Raw genomic sequence first — 18,608 nt, 5'->3', positions numbered from 1 at the left:
GTTCTCCTGTAGAAGTGATCCCACACAGAACACAAGTGTGGCTCCATATCATGAAGGCATCAGATTTGCTTTCTGAGCTCAGTATGCCCATTTCAACAATTGAAAATGCTGGCAAGAAGTAGCATTGAATATATTACTACTTGATTAAAAAAAACACACCCCTGATTAAGAAAAAAATTTAAGAGACAGGGTCTCGCTCTGTCATCCAGGCTGGAGTGCAGCGGTGTGATCACAGCTCACTACAGCCTTGACCCCTGGAAGTTCATATTTTTTCTTTTTTGTTGGTGGTGGTTTTGTTTTTAATGAACTCAAGGTATGTCATTAAAGCCTCTCTAGTCTTTGGTGATGTATTAACTGAATTTCCCCTTTTCTTGGGGTTATCAGATTTGTTCTTTTTTTAGCTAGTCACAGTCCTTGTTGCTAATTTTTCTGAATGGGTTATTTTCAAAGATTTTAATTCATTAGCCCAATTACAGATATATCCTTTTGCTGACCATTTAGAAGAAAGTATGATTATAACTTATTTTTAAAAATTACTATTTTTAGAAATCATGAAGTGAGGAAAGTTTGCATATTTTTTAAAAAGACAGTTGTTTCTAATCTAAAAAATATTTGTTTGTATCTTATAATAATTGAAGACTAACTTAATTTTCATATGTTTTTTGACAGAGGAAAGAAACATTTTTGAGGCAGCTGATATTTGGGGTTAAAAATATTGGTTGGATTAGATGTTTAAGCACATATGAAATACATATATCTGGGATATTGCATTTGAATCTATATTATTAGTTTAATATTTGGTTATAAAGTAAGATGTTAGATCCTTATGAATTGAAATTAATTGGAATGCTTTTATTTTTAAGGTTGGGCGATTTGAGATTAACCTTATCAGTCCAGACACTAAATCAGTTGTGCTAGAAAAGAATTTTAAAGATATCTCCTCTTGTTCTCAGGTATGTATCAAAGTATATCATAGTATGTGAAGAGACTAATCTTGTTTCAGAATTAACAATAAAATAAGTGGGCTTGACCCCCTTCAAATTTTAATTTTTTTTGAAATTTAAATTTTTATTCTTAAAGGGAATTTGTCTTAAACTAAGGGCTCCTGGGTTTTTGTCTATGGCAGCACCAAAATCCTGCCCAGGTCCCTTGGTATCTGTCCTAACAGTTTGTCCTCGTTTTAGCCAACTCTTTCTCATTGTAATGCCATCAAATCCCTTCCAGTGATGGAATTTTTGTGGTGGTGAGTTCTTTTGAAAATACCTTCACAGTTAGTTCCTTGGAATGTTGGCCTGTGGGACTTGTGGGTATAACTGAGTCATGCTTGCTCTTTATACCGTAGTAGGTAGTAAAAGGAGAACAAGGGTTTCAGCTTATTTTAATGTAAATACTAAATTTTGAAAATATTTTTGTATTTTTGTTCTTTTATTTGTTTTTAATTCACAAACTGTGTATTTAAATGTTTTTTAAAATAATACAGCCAATTATGTACAAGATTATATTAGACATTGAAGAGATTACAAGATTAAAAAGAACTTTTGAAGATGTCAGATAGAAGGAGTATCTAAATGTAAATGTAGGGAGGTTAAAAAATGCACCTCTAAGGAGGTTCCTGGAATTGAGAATTCACTTCTTTTCTGCCTGGTGACTTAACTTACCTTCAAGGAGTTGGATCTTGCCAAAGTCCTTACTTAGATTTTAATGTCACTTCTTTTCTGCCTAGTGACTTACCTTTAAGGAGCTGGATCTTGCCAAGGTCCGTATATTTTAATGTTGAAAAGCCACGCCGGCCTATCTTGTTTTCTTTATTTACTATCTTTTTAAAGATAATTTGAAGTTAGCATTGCTATAGGTATGATATTCAGACATTCTTCCCTTTGAAGTTAACAAGACAGTTTTTGTACTTTTATTTATTTATTTATTTTTGGAGACAGGGTCTTCCTCTGTCATCCAGGCTGGATTGCAGTGGTGTGATCATGGCTCATTACAGCCTTGACCTTTCCGGCTCAAGCAATCCTCCCACCTTAGCCTCTCCAGTAGCTGGGACCACAGGCATGTGCCACCATGCCTGGGTACTTGTTTTTTTTTATTTTCTTGAATTTTTTGTAGAGACGAGGTCTCATTATGTTGCCCAGGCTAGTCTTGAACTCCTGGCCTCAAGATCTTCCTGCTTTGGCCTCCCAAAGTGCTGGGATTACAAGCATGAGCCACCATGCTGGCCAGTTTTTGTACACCTTAATCGTTTGCCTCAGTCTCAGCTAATACAGTTCACTTCTGATATTTTGTTTTAATATACTTTATATTATATGGAGACATAAAATTACATTGTGTAGATACAAATTTTCTACTCTGATAACTTTGTCAGCAGTTGAAATAAGGAGGAATATATTGTAAATTTCTAAATTCCTGCTTAAAGGACACAGAAATTTTAACTGAAAAGTATTTATTAAGCATTCTTGTAATTACCAGTTTACTGGTTGTCCCTGGGAGATCGTTAAGTGCTGTGAGGGCAGGTGTCTAAGGCTGTGGTGTCATTCTGTAGGACATCAGAGTCAGATGTACTAAGACAGAGCTTAACCCTGAGGTGTTCAATACATGTTGAATGAATGAGCACTTTACACATGGTAGGCCTTATGCCAAATACTGAAGAGGAAGTGATGTCTGAACCGAAGCAGTTCCTATCCCAGAGCACCAAGGGGCATCCTCAAAAGCTGTGCCTCCCGCCCCACACTCCTTAAGCCTCCTGGTGAGAAAACTCGCAATGCTCATTGGGCAGCTAAAAGAAAAAAAAATAGAAAGAAAAAAGAACTAGCCAAACCAAAAATTGGAAGTTCAGATACAATTTCTTGTTTCTCCTTTGTATTTTTTTAAAGTCAAGATTTGCATTCTGATATTCTGGTTCAGAAAAAGAAATAAACAGAAGCAGGAGGGAGATTTGTGGAAAGCCCTGCCTTTCATTGAGGTAATTATCAGGTTAGCCATCTGCTCCTCACTGAGTGGCTGGCCCTGCTCTTATTACGTCCTTCCGTGGAACTGAACTCATATAATGTGACTGTTTTCAGGAACAGCCTGATTTTTAATAGTGCACATCCCAAATGCTTCTTTCTTCAAAATCTGTCGGACTGTTTGCCTGGCAAGCATGGGGACTACTGGAATGGTTTTCTTTCCTGGAAACAATGCCATTGCCTCAGGACTCTCCGAGCTAATGAGGTCCTGTGAATTTTTCCCATTTAGTGCTAAGCAAATAAAGGTTATTCTTAAGTCACTAACAAGTTGTACCAAATTGAGGCCAGTGTGGCTGGAGTTGGGGAGGTGAGAAGGGAATGTTATAGGAGATAAAGCCAGAGGAAAGCAGATGAGGATGGAAAGATGAAAATCGAGGTTGTGTATCTAAAGGTCATGTGGGGGGCTGGTAGTCACCGTGCAAATTTAATCTGTGTGGATGTCATATCCATACGGATTGCTTACTTTCACCTCAAGAATTGCAGCCTCTCTTCTCTGTACTGACTTTTTCTTCTTACCGGAATTGATTTCCTTTTTCTATTTCCATTGGATAGAGCTTATTATAACAAAATAGGGGCTACCATTTATCAAACATCCTAGGAATTATATTTCTTAGTTCTAAATCCAAACATTCCTGACAGTAGGCTATTACTACTGTTTTATAATGAGAAATGGATGCTCAGAGATAGTTATGAGCAACCCAGTGCAATATCACATATCTCACAATTAGTTGAATCAAGATTTCAGCACAAATCCGACTTCAAAGCATGTTTTTCCTTTTCACTTGGATTTAGGTGATTTGGGGACAACTTTAAATTTTTTGCCTACCTGGCTTATCTAAGTACTGTGCTTGCTATTAAGGTGTTGTCTACTTACCAGTATGTATACATTCAGACTGAATGAAAATCACAGATGATTCTGATTTTTTTTAATGGGATATAGGGAGGTTATTTAGCCTGGGTCCAGGAAGTACAGTGATTTGTCAGTGTGGGTAATTGGCACCTGCAATAATTTCTATAACATATCAGTCTTTTAAGTGTGGCTGCTTGAGTGTCTATAAAGAGACAAACATTCCAATAATTTTATGCATACTTTAGGGAATTCCATGCCAGTTAATTTGAGTATTGTCAGTATTAGTTTTTCTCAGATTCTTAGCCTCAGATAAGAACAGGGTTTATGATGAATATCAGACTGCCGTGCTAAGAAGACAGTAAATTGAAAACTCCGTTACTTGCAGACATGGAGTAGCATTTTATTACAAGACACAGTGGATCATACCATCAGTGTTTTTCCTCCTGTGGTCTTGAGTCACAGAATGTTTATCAGAAGCAAAACAGTCTGAGTTAGTCTCACCTTTTATTTTATGTATCAACAGGCCACTGCATGAGTTTGCTATGGCATTATGTCCCCCCTTCATTGCTGTGAAGGAGAAATTCATAGAACTGTGAAAGCAAAGAACTGATGTTGCTTTCCATATTGTTGAGTAAAAGATATATATTCCCATACATTTTTATTGCACTTCTTCCCCTCCATCTAGGGTATAAAGCATGTGGATCACTTTGGCTTTATCTGCCGGGAGTCTCCAGAGCCTGGACTTAGCCAGTATATTTGTTACGTATTCCAGTGTGCCAGCGAATCTCTGGTAAGTAGTGTTATTGCTGTCTGCCTGCTCCTGCGGACACATCTGTCGAACAGAAGACTTGTGTCTTAGGAGCCCAAGCCTTGCAGTATGGCTATCTATGGGAAAAGAAGAAGGCGTCTAGAAATATGTTTCTCCCCTTCAAAGCAGCACAGCAGTAGAAAAGCAAAAACAAATTGTCATGGTAAAATATATGCCTACATACTTTCGTGGGTTTAATAAACCCAGTCATGGAAACTTGAGCTTTTTAAAAGGCAGGAAAAGACTAATAATAGGAGAAAAGCTGTTACTTTTTTCATTGCTCATATGAGAAGATAAGGAAGGCCATTGATCTTTTATTTTCTTAACTGCTATAACATTGCAGAGTAGATAATGCTTGTATCAGCAGAACAGAGAGCTATTTTGGTTTTCTTCCTTTATTTTATTAGCCCCTTCTTCATTTTTGAAATATCATATACTTTGTGGTCTTACTTTAACCTTAATTTTCTTCTTTGGCATTTAAAAGTCAATTCTTCTCTTTAATACTACCCCTCTCCTACTCTCAACTAAAGGTAATTGGAGTTCAAGGCATTATGTCCCCCCTTCATTGCTGTGAAGGAGAGATTCGTAGAGCTGTGAAAGCAGAGAAATGATGTTGCTTTCCATATTGCTGATTAAAAGATATATTCCCATCAATTTTGTATTGCAGAGTTCAAGGTAATTGGAGTTCATATGTAAGGCAGGCTTGGACATATATCTGAGTGGCTAAGAAATAAGTTGATTTTTTTCCCCTCAAAGTTTTTACTCATTCTTGCACCTATGCCATCTCCCGATGTCATTTTAACACAACCCTTTAGACATATACATCACCATTCTTAGAAAAGTTTACAGAAAATTATTTTCTTAGACATGTGATCCTCCCACCAGGATTTCTCCCAGGGAAACACATACAACTTCGTCATATAGAAATCAGTCAGGCAGCATTGCCCTTGTGCCCTTGGTGAATATCACAATCATCCCTGCCCGACTCTCGCCTTCCACATTCCCAGTGTGGACACTGAGGTTAGGAATAGTGAAGAAGTAGGAGTGAATTTGTTCAAAGGCACTTTGTGACCAGCAGCCTCTGGCCTTCATCTTTTTCTCTAAAAGATTTTAAACTCCCATCACTAACAGTTTCCTATTCTAGAGAGTTCCATTTGAGTTTTGTTCTCCCTCTAAATAACCATACCTATGCAATATCCACATGTTGATATCCAGGGGCTGTTGCTAAATAGGTTGCATTTAGGACTTGAGATAGAAATTTGAGATTGTCATTGTGTAAATGACAGTGAAAGGCAGGTTGGATAAACACCCGGGGGAAGAAAGAGAAAGAAAGCCAAAGAAAACTGATGACCTAACACTAGAAAATGCCAACCAAGTAACAGTTTGGTAGAAAGTGATATCCTAGGATGTTATTCCACACATGCCCCGCTCCCCACCCATCCCCTACACGCCCACACCTCACGCCTTCTCTGTGTCCCTCCTCTACTCTAGGACTGATCCTTCTATCATGTTCTGGATCCCCCACTCTGCTACCTTTCTAAAAACTATCATATACCCCATATGTTTTATTTTGGAAGCACCATTTACCTAACTTCTCTACTTACAAATGCTAATGTATCTCTTTCACATTTTATATGCAGTTGTTCATCAAATCCTATTGACTGAAAGATAAGAATGTCTCTTTTCTCCATTTCTCCCCCATTTCCTCTTTGCTACCCGATTCTAGGCATTCATCTTCTTTACTTGGGCCCTTGTGTTAGTGTCCTAACTAGTCGTCCTGCCACTGGCTTAATCTGCCATCTCTTCATTTTCTACATTATGTTAGAGTTTTATTTCTCACAAAATTTCCTCCTTGGAACCTGGTGTATGCCTCACTGTTAAGGGACAAAATCTATATTGTGTAGTGCACAGTGGGGCTCACTTCATTCTCTAGCCTCATCTGATGTTATTCTGCACTTAGACCGGAATACTATGCCCTTTCATGACCTTCTTCACATATGTCGTTCGTCTTACAAGCTCTTCTCTGGGTCAGACCACAAAGACTGCTTTGATGGTTGGTGTGATACTGCTTTTAGTTTGGCTTGCTACTGAAACCTACACGTGTTGGTTAGTTCCTGGGACCTAAGGACTTGAGTGAGAGGCTGCAGCTCTCTGAAGGCCCACTGTGGCTCACAGTAGTACAGCTGAAACTCAGAGGTCCCCATTCACTGCATGGAGTGAGGAGTGTGCCATGTCAGAGGATGCCAGAACCAGGGCTTGCTGCCTTTCATACTGTCCAGCTGGGAAGGAAGCCATGTCAGCCTCAAGAATCTGCCTGTTACTAAGCAAGGAGAGTGTGCAATGCTTTAGTTATCTCTTTTTTTTTTACTGCTTTTAATTTTGGAAGTGAAGCAGGCCTGGCTCTGCCCTACTATAGCCTGAGTACCCTTCCCCTTCTTTCCTACTGCATATTTTTCAGGACCCAGCTTACATATCACATCCTACCGAAGCCTTTCTTGACCCCCTTTTTTGCAGGAATTGCCTCCTTTAGTTGTGCTATTGTTAGTTCTCTTACTATACTTTATTCCTAGGTCTCAAACAGTTCTTGCCAATCCCCACACTCACTTATTGTTGCATAACCACCTACTCTACTAGATTGTGAGTTTCACAGATTTTGGACTGTCTCTTTTACGTGTTGTGTCATGGAGGTTCTAGGATAGCAGGTGCTTGGTACTTTTGTATTTTGAGTGGTTGAATGACTGCATTACTCTTAACTTCAGGCAATCATTTTCTAGGTGCTGGTTCACCTGTGATCACTGGAGAACTTGCACTAAAAGGAAAATGATGTAAAACTTTGTTACTTCTAATCTTTTTTACAGGTTTTATTTTGTTTTTAGTTTTCATTTTGCCCTCATGCATGTAGAATGAGTTTTGGAAACAGGGAATCGCAGTAGAAAGTCTGGGAACATGCTGCATTTTTCCACCTAGCGTGATCTGTGACTAAGGCAACAGACTTGACTGGCTGTGAATGCCTTCCTACTACTTGAAGCTGTGTCAGAATCCGAGGTTTGGCATAATTATTCTTAAGAACAGGCCTATGCTAGGATCTCTCAAACCGTGTTTAATTTTATCGGTAGCATCTTAACTGAATAGTGAGGCAACAGAACTGCAAGCCTCAAGAAAAAATGAAACGTAAATTTCCTTCATAACAGAGGATGGCTTAAGCAGCTGATACATAGACCAAAACAAAACAGTCAATTAAATATTATCAGTCTAAGCAGTGTTAGGAGTGATGTGGTTTGTGTAACACAATGTATTGCAACACCACACCTGCTGATTTATCTTCTCTGAGTACCAAGAATACACAATTAGCATTTTCTTTTGCTTCTTTGTAATAATTGCTATGAATTTGTAAAGAGTGTAGTGTTCTGATGGGCCTTGGAGGGCTTTGCTGGAAGTTTAGATGATCAATTCTTCCTTTTCTCCTCTCTTTGTCTCTCCCAACCTTCTCCCTTCTTTCCTTCTCCCTCTCTTTTCTTTCTTTCTTTCTTAAAATAGTTGTTGGTGAGCAGCTTCATCTTGTTTAACCCACCCTTGAGATTTGTAGAAAATATTATTTCTTCAAAAGTGCTTTCTCTAAAATAGGTTTAAAGAGTTTGAAAAAAGTACAGGTGGACTGCCACTTACAAATGAAGAAAAAGTAAACTCCACAGATGCAGACCAAAATATTTAGGGAAAGTATAACCAAAAGGAAAAAAAAAGAAAAAGACCCAGCTGCCCAAGACCTAGAATTTGTATGGGGTTAATAGTTAATGAAATAAGCATGGTATTTCATTAGAAATGAAATATTAGCATATTGATAGAGGGATGAGATACAAAATCTGGGAAGTTATCTTTCTCTTACATCTGATATTGAGTATATTTGTAAATTTACATCTGTAACAATTAAGGATCAAGCAAAGTGGGAAGATAGCAGGTAAAGAGACAGGTTGAGGTTTCCAATCTGCATGTTTAAATCATGAGGAAAAGTTGCAGATGTTTCAGAAAAGAGCAGTACTCTGTGAAAGTTTCTCATCTAAGAAAAATGGACATAATTGGCATCATTCAGCCTAGGGACAAGAAGTATAGATCTTAGCTTCAGACATATGAGCTGTCATGTGAGAATTTACACGTAGTATAAAATGCGATAAAATGTGATAAATGGGCTTAAAATCTAACAAATATGGAGAACACTTCAATACATGGGTGGTTAATTAGCCATTGAAGTAGACCTGGTTGTTAAGAATTGTTAAAATAGGATTGATGCCAAAGACTTGGAACCAACCTAAATGTCCAACAACGGTAGACTGGATTAAGAAAATGTGGCACATATACACCATGGAATACTATGCAGCCATAAAAAATGATGAGTTCATGTCCTCTGTAGGGACATGGATGAAACTGGAAACCATCATTCTCAGGAAACTGTTGCAAGGACAAAAAAACCAAACACCGCATGTTCTCACTCATAGGTGGGAAGTGAACAATGAGAACACATGGACACAGGAAGGGGAACATCACACACCAGGGACTGTTGTGGGGTGGGGGGAGGGGGGAAGGATAGCATTAGGAGATATACCTAATGCTAAATGACGAGTTAATGGGTGCAGCACACCAACATGGCACATGTATACATATGTAACAAACCTGCACGTTGTGCACATGTACCCTAAAACTTAAAAGTATAATAATAATAAAATTAAAAAAAAAGATTTTTACGATAAGTATATATATACCCCCCAAAAAAATAGGATTGATGCCATTCTTTATTGGATAATTTAAAAATTTAAATTTTTTTCAGAGAATTAGACTAGATAATATTTGAAGTCCTTCACATCCTGTGATTCTTAGACTTATTCTCAAATGCTATAAAATGTGTTTGATATGTAGTGTAAATGTTTATGAGCATCGTCTGCATTATAGATTTTCCTTCTAATTTCGTAAATTGGGCTTTGTCCTATCTTATATTTTTTGCTGGAAATTTAATTTGCCCAGTGGTAGTGCCAAAAATAGGTACTTTCTTTTTGTTGGTGTATGATTGATTTATCTTTGCCCATTCCTTTGCTTTTAACCTTTTGACATGACCTATAACTTTGTTGCAGTTGTATCTAGACTAAAATAATTAAGTTATTCATGGTACACTAATTTGAACTTTTAGTTGCACTGATCTCATAATAGAATTTATAGGTCATTTGGGAAAAGTGGTAGATTTTAGAAAATAAAGTATTCATAATTTTAGAAGTCAAATAAGTTTTTAGTAGTATTTGTGTACAGGAGAAGTTGGTAGCCACACTTCAGACACCATGACCCAGAAATAGCAAAAACATCAAAAGTTCATTATTTCTACTAGATAACTTTTACAAGGCGGTATTATTAAATGATGAATAACTTATATGGAAATCATTTATATTACTAGTAGATTGCTAACCTCTTCAGTGTTTAAAATAAATGAGAAACAAGAAAGAAGAAATAAGGGAACATCTGCACAAATAGCTTTTGAATGCATAACAAGGCAAATGAAATAAAAATGCAAAGGTATTAAACATGTAGTGCTTTTATTTTCAAGAATTAGAAATTATTACTTTTTGCTTATAGTATAAAATAACATATTTTATCAAAAATTACTTTTATTAATGGAATGATAAGAAATTCATAAGCCTTAAGGTTGCTGATATAACAAAACGTAACTGAATAATGACTGACTGCTTGGTGTTTGATCTCTTCTTTCAGAAATAGTAGAAGAATAGTCTGTTTATTTCAGTTTCCTCACATACTGAAATGTAAAAGTAGATTACATTCTTTAAATAATAATTTATTCTTAAATCAGGCCATAGGGGAAGGTGAAAAGAATATAAAAATGTGCTTACCAAGCATGGTAAATGGTTTGGAATATCAAAGCTAGTTCGGATGAGGCCTTTAGTGCTCAATGGCTCTGTTACGCAGGTTTCATAATTTGATCTAAGTCCTACAGAGTGTAGGAAAATTACACTTTACATTTGTGATTGTTTACAGAAAAGGAGATACAACCTAAAATTGGTTTAACAATGTATGGGGATGAGCTGTTAGTTGGTTTCAAAGAAGCATCCAGGAAATAAAAAGGCTAGATTAAAACTTTTTGACTGGGTCATGGACGAACAAAAAAGAAGTTAACTGGTAGTTTGCAAGCTGCTGGCCTAATGGTGAGACTCAGCTGTTAGATGCCTCTACGTAAGACCTTCTTAGTGTCACAAATCAGAAGTGGAATGATAATATTAATAAATCAGAAGTTACAGGGATAAGCCAGCATTATTCACAGACTTTCCCCACCATTGTTTAAATGGAACTCATTTTTATCCAGAACTTTACTTAACACTTTTTGTTTGCTTTTACACTAAAAGTAATCCAGAAAATAAATAGGATACCTATTAACAAAGTGAATGTTGGACCTATTTTGTTGTTTCATATAAGTGGCAGACAAAACTTCCAAAAGGATCTTTATCTGATAAAGCATATAATTAAACAGAAGGATTAACTAATTAAACTCTCTGTGACGGCATAGCCCTCAATGCAATTTGAAAATAGCATTAAATTTAAATTAACAGAGCGGTATTATATTACACACATTGAAATAATCTTATTTCATCCAGCTTTCAATTATATGTATGAAACGTCTAACTCCAAGACTTAGTATTTTCTCTCGGCTAGCTCTCTAGTCATCAAAATTCTATTATTTTTTATTTAGTCAGCATCAACAAAGGCTCACATTGCTGTTGAATGTTGAATGTTGCCATGTAAGCCAACTTTTGTAGACCTGAGTTTTGTTTCTTCCTGTAGGTTGATGAGGTAATGCTGACTCTGAAACAGGCCTTCAGTACGGCGGCTGCCCTGCAGAGTGCCAAGACGCAGATTAAACTGTGTGAGGCCTGCCCGATGCACTCTTTGCATAAGCTCTGTGAAAGGATTGAAGGTACAGTTTAACGTGGCTTTGGCAAAAGAGAAGTTTGCTTTGGCATTTGGGAAATGAGAAAGTCCCTATTGTCATTGAATAGTTCTTTGTTTCGATGTGAAACAAGAACCCAAAGAATCATTTCTCATGTCCGCTCAAATGTGAGTGGGCTGTCAATCTCTGCTAGGTGCTTGACACACACACACACACACACACACACTCTCTCTCTACTCTCTCTCCTCTCTCTCTCTCTCATTTCTAAAGGCAAACTCAAGAAGGTATTTGTATTTCCCACAGTTTTTAAGACTCTGCTAAGTACATGGTGGGAACTGACCAAATATTTGTTGAATGAATGAAGAGAGACAAAACCATCACAGAATGTCAAGTGTTTATTTAATATTTCCCCTTTTCTCCTTTACTTGATGATGAGTTCCTTTTCTAAAAATGTAGAACTTTAATGAAGCCTGCTTGGCTTTTGAAGGACATTTGTTAATGACAGAGATAATAGAGGTGATAATATAAAGCAGTTTTTTTTTTAATATGTTCTGAGAAGGAGTGAAGGGCATGAGAAAGAGACGATCCTGTGACTCAACTTCCTTTTCATTTCATTATCTCTTACTAACAACAACATAAAAAAGCTTGAAAACTACTATACAAGACAAAAAACACAATTTAGTAAACACTAGTGAAATGTCTACTCTGGATCAGGCAATGTGCTAGGCACTGGGGGATACAGAAATGATTGAGACATGGACTAATCCCAAGAAGCTTACAGTCTAGAGTGGGAGACAGGTGTATTAGCAGTTAAATGCAATTCATTATGACAGGTGTTATAATAGATGGGAAGAGTGAAAATTATTAATAAACATAGCAGAGATTGGTCTAGACACTGTAAATGCAAATCATGATTTCTGTTCAGTAGGCAGCAGAATCATAGGCACAAGGCAGAATCAGTGATGAATAACAGTATTCGCTGAATGTTTACACAACTATATGATCAAACACAGGTTTTTTTTTTTGTTGTTTGTTTGTTTTGAGGCACAGCCTTGCTCTGTTGCCCAGGCTGGATTTCAGTGGTGTGATTACGACTCACTGCAGCCTCTACCTACCAGCTTCAAGCAATCCTCCTGCCTCAGCCTTCCAAGTAATTGGGGCGACAGGTGTGTGCCACCACACCCAGTTAATTTTTTAAAAAAATTTTTTGTAGAGATAGGGTCTCACTATGTTGGTCAGCCTGGTATCAAACTCTTGGTCTCAAGCAATGCTCCTGTCCTGGCCTCCCAAAGTGCTGAGATTACAGGCATGAGCCACTGTGCCCAGCCAAAGACTATTTCAATGTAATAGGCTTAAACAATTATAATTGTAATATTGCAGAATGTACATTATTTTCAAACACATAAAGCACTTAAAAAAATGGAACATTCTTAGCTGTGTGATAAAGGAAGCATGTAAATCTGTGTGTCAAGGGGTGCCAGTCACTCAGGAGATGGTATTGGATCAATTAGCCATCCCAAAAGGGCAAAGATTGCTTATATTCATACTGCTTAGTAATACATGCTAGATGGATCAAAGTCCTCAGTGTAAACAAACAAAATATTAAAACCATTAAAAGAAAACAAGAAGAGTATTCTTATTTCTTGAAGAGAGATTTATTAAGACACAGAAATGCAAGAAGAATCAGAAGAAGACACTGACATATTTGACTTTATGAAAATTTAAAGTGTTTACATAGCAGTAACTGTTTGGGAGTTATATGATCAGTAACAAACAAGGAGATAGCAGATTGGAATCCAGAATTTGTAAGAACTTTAACCTATAAGAAAAAGATAAAACCACGCAGTAGGAAATTGTGTAAGTCATATTGAAAAATACTTCTCAGAAAAGGAAATTAAAAGTTCCAAGAATGGAAATGTAAGGATGCTGAACCTTACTGGATGTCAGAGAAATGAAAATGGAAACAACAATAAGATACTCATCAGATTAACTGTTGGAGAAATTGTATGGTTATATAATACGTTTGTGTAATAGTGATGGGAGTGTAGATTGCTACAGCCATTTTGGGGGGACAGTTAATATAAACTCATTAACCTAACATTGCACATACTCTGTTATCTAGAAGTTCCATGTCTTGATAAGAAAAACTCTTATGTAAGTACAGAAGGTGACATTTAAAATGTTGTGTTACTTGTAAATAATGGAAAATTGGAAATGATCTAAATGTCGATCAATGGCATAATTAGTAGTATATTCACATAATGAAGCAGTTAATAGGAATGAATTTGAACTATGTGTCAACATGGATGCATCTTAAAATTGTATTGTTGAGTGAAAAAATAATTTGCTTAATAACATACAGCATATATTTGTATATATGGAAAAGTACATAGTATAATGCCATAAATTTTTTTTTTTCAAAAACTTTGATCTACACTCCGTTACTTTCAGGAAGGCAGTCTGGCAATTCCTCAAGGGTCTAGAGCCAGAAATACCATTTGATCCAGCAATCCCATTACTGGGTATATACCCAAAGGATTATAAATCATTCTGTTCTAAAGACACATGCACACATATGTTTACTGCAGCACTATCCACACTAGCAAAGACTTGGAACCAACCCAAATGCCCATCAGTGATAGACTGGATAAAGAAAATGTAGCACATATACACCATGGAATGCTATGCAGCCATAAAAAAGGATGAGTTTATGTCCTTTGCAGGGACATGGATGAAGCTGGAAACCATCACGCTCAGCAAACTAACACAGGAACAGAAAACGAAACACTGCATGTTCTCACTCATAAGTGGGAGCTGAACAATGAGAACACATAGACACAGGGAGGGGAACATCACATGCCGGGGGCCTGTCAAGGGGTGGGAGTCTAGGGGAGGGATAGCATTACTAGAAATACCTAATGTAGATGACGGGTTGATGGGTGCAGCAAACCACCATGGCACATATATACCTGTGTAACAAACCTGCACATTCTGCACATGTATCCCAAAACTTAGTATATAAAAAAACACAAAACTTTGATCTACTTTTAGATTTACAGAAAAGTTGCAGAGAGTTTCCAAATATTCCTTACCCATCTTTTCCCATTGTTTATAAGTAATATTTTCCTTCTTAAATTTTATTTTTCAAACCATACACTGTAAAATAAATTAGTTCTATGTAGGCAAAGTTAAAAACATAGGAGTAAAGAAACAACTTTGTATTTCTGTTTTTAAAATTATTTAAACAGACTCTAGGTGTGTTTTAAAATATGCTTTCTAATACAAAACAGAAGTTTTAAATTCTCATAAAAGTAGGCAGTCTTTGTCAGAAGCTGGCTCTAAACCTATAGGGGAGCTATCACTTATACAAAGGACTCCGTGTAGACATATAGCTGGATCTTGATTTTCTGGAGACTGAAGTTTTTATAGTTTTAGATATCTTTTTTTTTTTGTGTTTTCGTAGAGACGGGGTTTCACCATGTTGCCCAGGCTGGTCTCAAACTCCTGAGCTCAGGCAATCCGCCTGCCTTGGCCTCCCAAAGTGCTAGGATTACAGGTGTGAGCCACTGTGCCTGGCCAGTTTTAGATAACTTTTTAAAGAAAAAGAAAAGTAATAAACAATTATGAATTCAGAATGATTAGGGCCCTTCCCAAAATCTCGAAGGGACTCTGAAACTTAAGCTTTATGCACTTCAAGGCATGCATGTATCTGAAGGGAGTAAAAAGAAGGACTTGTGAGTCACTCAGGGTTGTTTTCCTAAGTCCCTGGATCACACTCTCTGATAGGATTTTTTCCTTCCTGCTTTTTATGTTGAGTAAAGATAGCAGTAAGATAGCACAGTACTCTGATATTAATAGTAAGAACAAAGGTAGTAACAGTAAGGCAGATCCTCTGTAGGCCTCTCCATGTGTGAGGCACTATTGTGTTTCACATGTGTTAGCCCATTCCATCCATATGAAAAAAACTGAATCTCTTTTACACATGAAGCAGCTGAGACACTGAGACCCGTAGTGGGGTAATAACTGCTGTATTCACTTTGCTTGGAAGGGGCAGAGCCAGGATTTGGACTTGCCTAATTGGCTTCCAAAGCACCTGGATACCTTCTCTCTAAGAGAGTATCCAAAGGCAGGGACCCTCAGGGCCCGGAAGCCTCCTGGTATCTGTGTGTTTTCCAAACAGTTACTTTCATCTAAGTAAGATAACTGTTAATTCTAAGTTTGTTTTATGCTTAGGTACAAGGTACAAAGCTGGAAGAAGGATCACATTTAGATAAACACAAATTAATAAAAGTATTGTTAGTGAGAAAGATATTTTAAAGAACCAGATAGTGGTATTTTATTTCACTCATTCAGAATTGTAGTATTCTGGTCAATACATTTAGCTGCATTGAGTTCTATTTTTAATGACAAAAATAATATAAAAATAAAGTAGATAAGTATGTGTATGTGAGCCTTCATCGTCTGTCCTTGTGTTCACTCTTACTGTTTATCCCAGGAGGAACAGAGTCAGCCATCTCTGTGGACTGAAATGAATTGAGGGGGTGGCATCGAAGGGGAACGCTGTTTCCCAAGGACAAACCTCAGAATGTGAATCTGAAAAGTGATGCTGAGTATCACCGAGATAGACCGATTATCCTAATGTTGGTTTCCCACATTAACATGCGTAGCGGATAATATACATGCTTTCAATATCAGTAATTCACCAGTCAGTGATTCCAGTTGCTGGGAGGAAGGAAGTCCAATCAGATTCATGGAAGAGGGAGCATGTATAGTTTGAAAGAAATAAACTCCAGCCAATTCCAATTCTTTGACTAAAATAGAGGACTAAAGAAACTTCCTAGTTTATGAATTTAGTTACATACTTCAAATAACTACCTTCTTTATTTTTCTTTTCCTCTTTTCAGTCTTTTATCTTCCATGTTAGTCACTTGAGTAATAAACAACAGGAAACAAAACAAAAACAATCATGTGAATCATTATCATAATATATTGTCTAAGCCTCTGAAGGAGACTTTCCCAGCAAATAATAAATTTTGATAGTGGCCGGGCACGGTGGCTAACGCCTGTAATCCCAGCACTTTGGGAGGCCGAGGCAGGTGGATCACCTGAGGTCAGGAGTTCAGGCCCAGCCTCTCCAAAATGGTGAAACTCCGTCTCTACTAAAAATACAAAAATTAGCTGGGCATGGTGGTGGGCACCTGTAATCCCAGCTACTTGGGAGGCTGAGGCATGAGAATCACTTGAACCCAGGAGGCAGAGGTTGCAGTGAGCTGAGATCACGCCATTGCATTCCAGCCTAGGTGACGAGAGTGAAACCCTGCCTCAAAAGATAAAATAAAATAAAGTAAAATAAAATAAAAATAAACACAAAACAGGGCACGGTGGCTCATGTAATCCCAGCACTTTGGGAGGCCGAGGTGGGCAGATCACCTGAGGTCAGGAGTTGGAGACCAGCCTGACCAACGTGGAGAAACACCGTCTTTACTAAAAATGCAAAAGTAGCTGGGCGTGGTGGCGCATGCCTGTAATCCTAGCTACTCGGAAGGCTGAGGCAGGAGAATTGCTTGAACCTGGAGGCGGAAGTTGCGGTGAGTCGAGATTGCGCCATTGCACTCCAGCCTGGGCAACGAGAGCGAAACTCCATCTCAAATAAATAAAATACAATAAAATAAATAAACTGTGAGAGTGAGTGGTGTCATACCATCAAAATGAATTTAGTTTTCTGTCTGTGATCACCAAGACTTGCGCCGAATTTTGCTGTACATTGCACAAAGAAATGTGGAGTGGAGTTTTTGGAAACTTTTCCTCTAGTTCCCTTTCAGTACTGCACAGTGGTTTAAAGCAGGCCTGGTGGCCGTGTGGCTGCAGTATGGCAGTACTGTGTGCTTTCTGGCAAGTGTGAAGCAAATTCTAGATCTTTTAAAACAATGTGTATTTTCAGGTGATCCTCCTGTATACTATCTGTAGAGATCTTGATAGTTATTTAATTTTAAAAAGTAGCTCAAATCTATTAAATCAGTTTACTTCAGTTGCCTGGCACCTCATATTTTCTTAGAAATGAATACAATGAGAAAAGTGCACAATGTACTTATAGACTAATACATTATTTTAAAATTCTGTGATGCAACTTAGCGGAACAAATTATAAGTATTTTTGGCCAATTACTTTGTCTTATTCTTTGTAAATAAATACAAAGAATACATGGAAAACATTCAAATTATGTCATAACATCATGTAATATATTTAGTTATAACCTGAGAATGATAGCAAAGGCAGCCTTATAATAACAAATGATTTTAAAATGCCAGCCTACCTATAAGGTTTATTAAATATTATATATATCCAGAATATATATATATATTCTCTTCATAATCAAAATATAGTAGCAATACTCTAAGTGGAACCTAACTGTAATGAAAATCTGCTCTTTTTCTTTGAATCTTCTTTTGAAGAAAGAGAAATCTGTTCTTTAAAACTGAATGGTCTGTTGAATTACTGCAAATATGAATTAAACTTTCTTTTTTTAAAAAAAATTTAAAAACAACCTTCTCATGAAAAAAGATTTTCCCAAGGACTTAATATAAATTATGTGTAAGAATGGGATAGGTTTGTGAATATCATGATATAAAGAAGTAAATGATTTCTTGATAAAATAATAACATTGAAAGTTCACTAAATACTAATGCTATCCTTAAAACTTTATTCTCACAGAACAAGAGCTGCATCGGGGAAGAGATCTCTGTCTAAGCCGTAGTCTTGCCTTTTAATATTATTACTTGTTCTTTCTTCTTTAAATGTCAAGTTGTAAACTTAAAATTTTTGGCCAAGGTAGTCTTTAGCTTTTATTTCCATGTGAGGTCTTAGGTTAATGTTAAATCATCTGTGAGTTTCTACTGTGGCTGTTTGTTAGTGTAAAGTGGTTGTGCTCGGTATCGCTTAGAAATTCATTGTTAGTAATTTTTGTTGTTGTTGTTGTTGTTTTGAGATGGAGTCTCACTTTGTCGCCCA

General features: G+C 37.0%; 1 protein-coding gene across 4 annotated transcripts in view; it reads left to right on the top strand.

Moving 5' to 3' along the window:
- TBC1D4 (TBC1 domain family member 4) overlaps positions 1–18,608 on the top strand; it is a 197,465-nt gene that overhangs the window by 121,395 nt on the left and 57,462 nt on the right. For all 4 annotated transcript variants that reach the window (XM_004054602.5, XM_063697413.1, XM_055360483.2 and 1 more), the window contains exons 3-5: positions 864–953; positions 4,541–4,645; positions 11,495–11,627. In XM_004054602.5, the coding sequence (XP_004054650.4) occupies positions 864–953; positions 4,541–4,645; positions 11,495–11,627 (328 nt within the window). The remainder of the gene's footprint in view (positions 1–863; positions 954–4,540; positions 4,646–11,494; positions 11,628–18,608) is intronic.

This window comes from Gorilla gorilla, chromosome 14 (assembly GCF_029281585.2).
Source record: "Gorilla gorilla gorilla isolate KB3781 chromosome 14, NHGRI_mGorGor1-v2.1_pri, whole genome shotgun sequence".
Classification (NCBI taxonomy): Eukaryota; Metazoa; Chordata; class Mammalia; order Primates; family Hominidae; genus Gorilla; species Gorilla gorilla.
The sequence above is the reverse complement of the archived record's forward strand: the minus strand, read 5'-3'. Positions and strand labels throughout refer to the sequence as shown.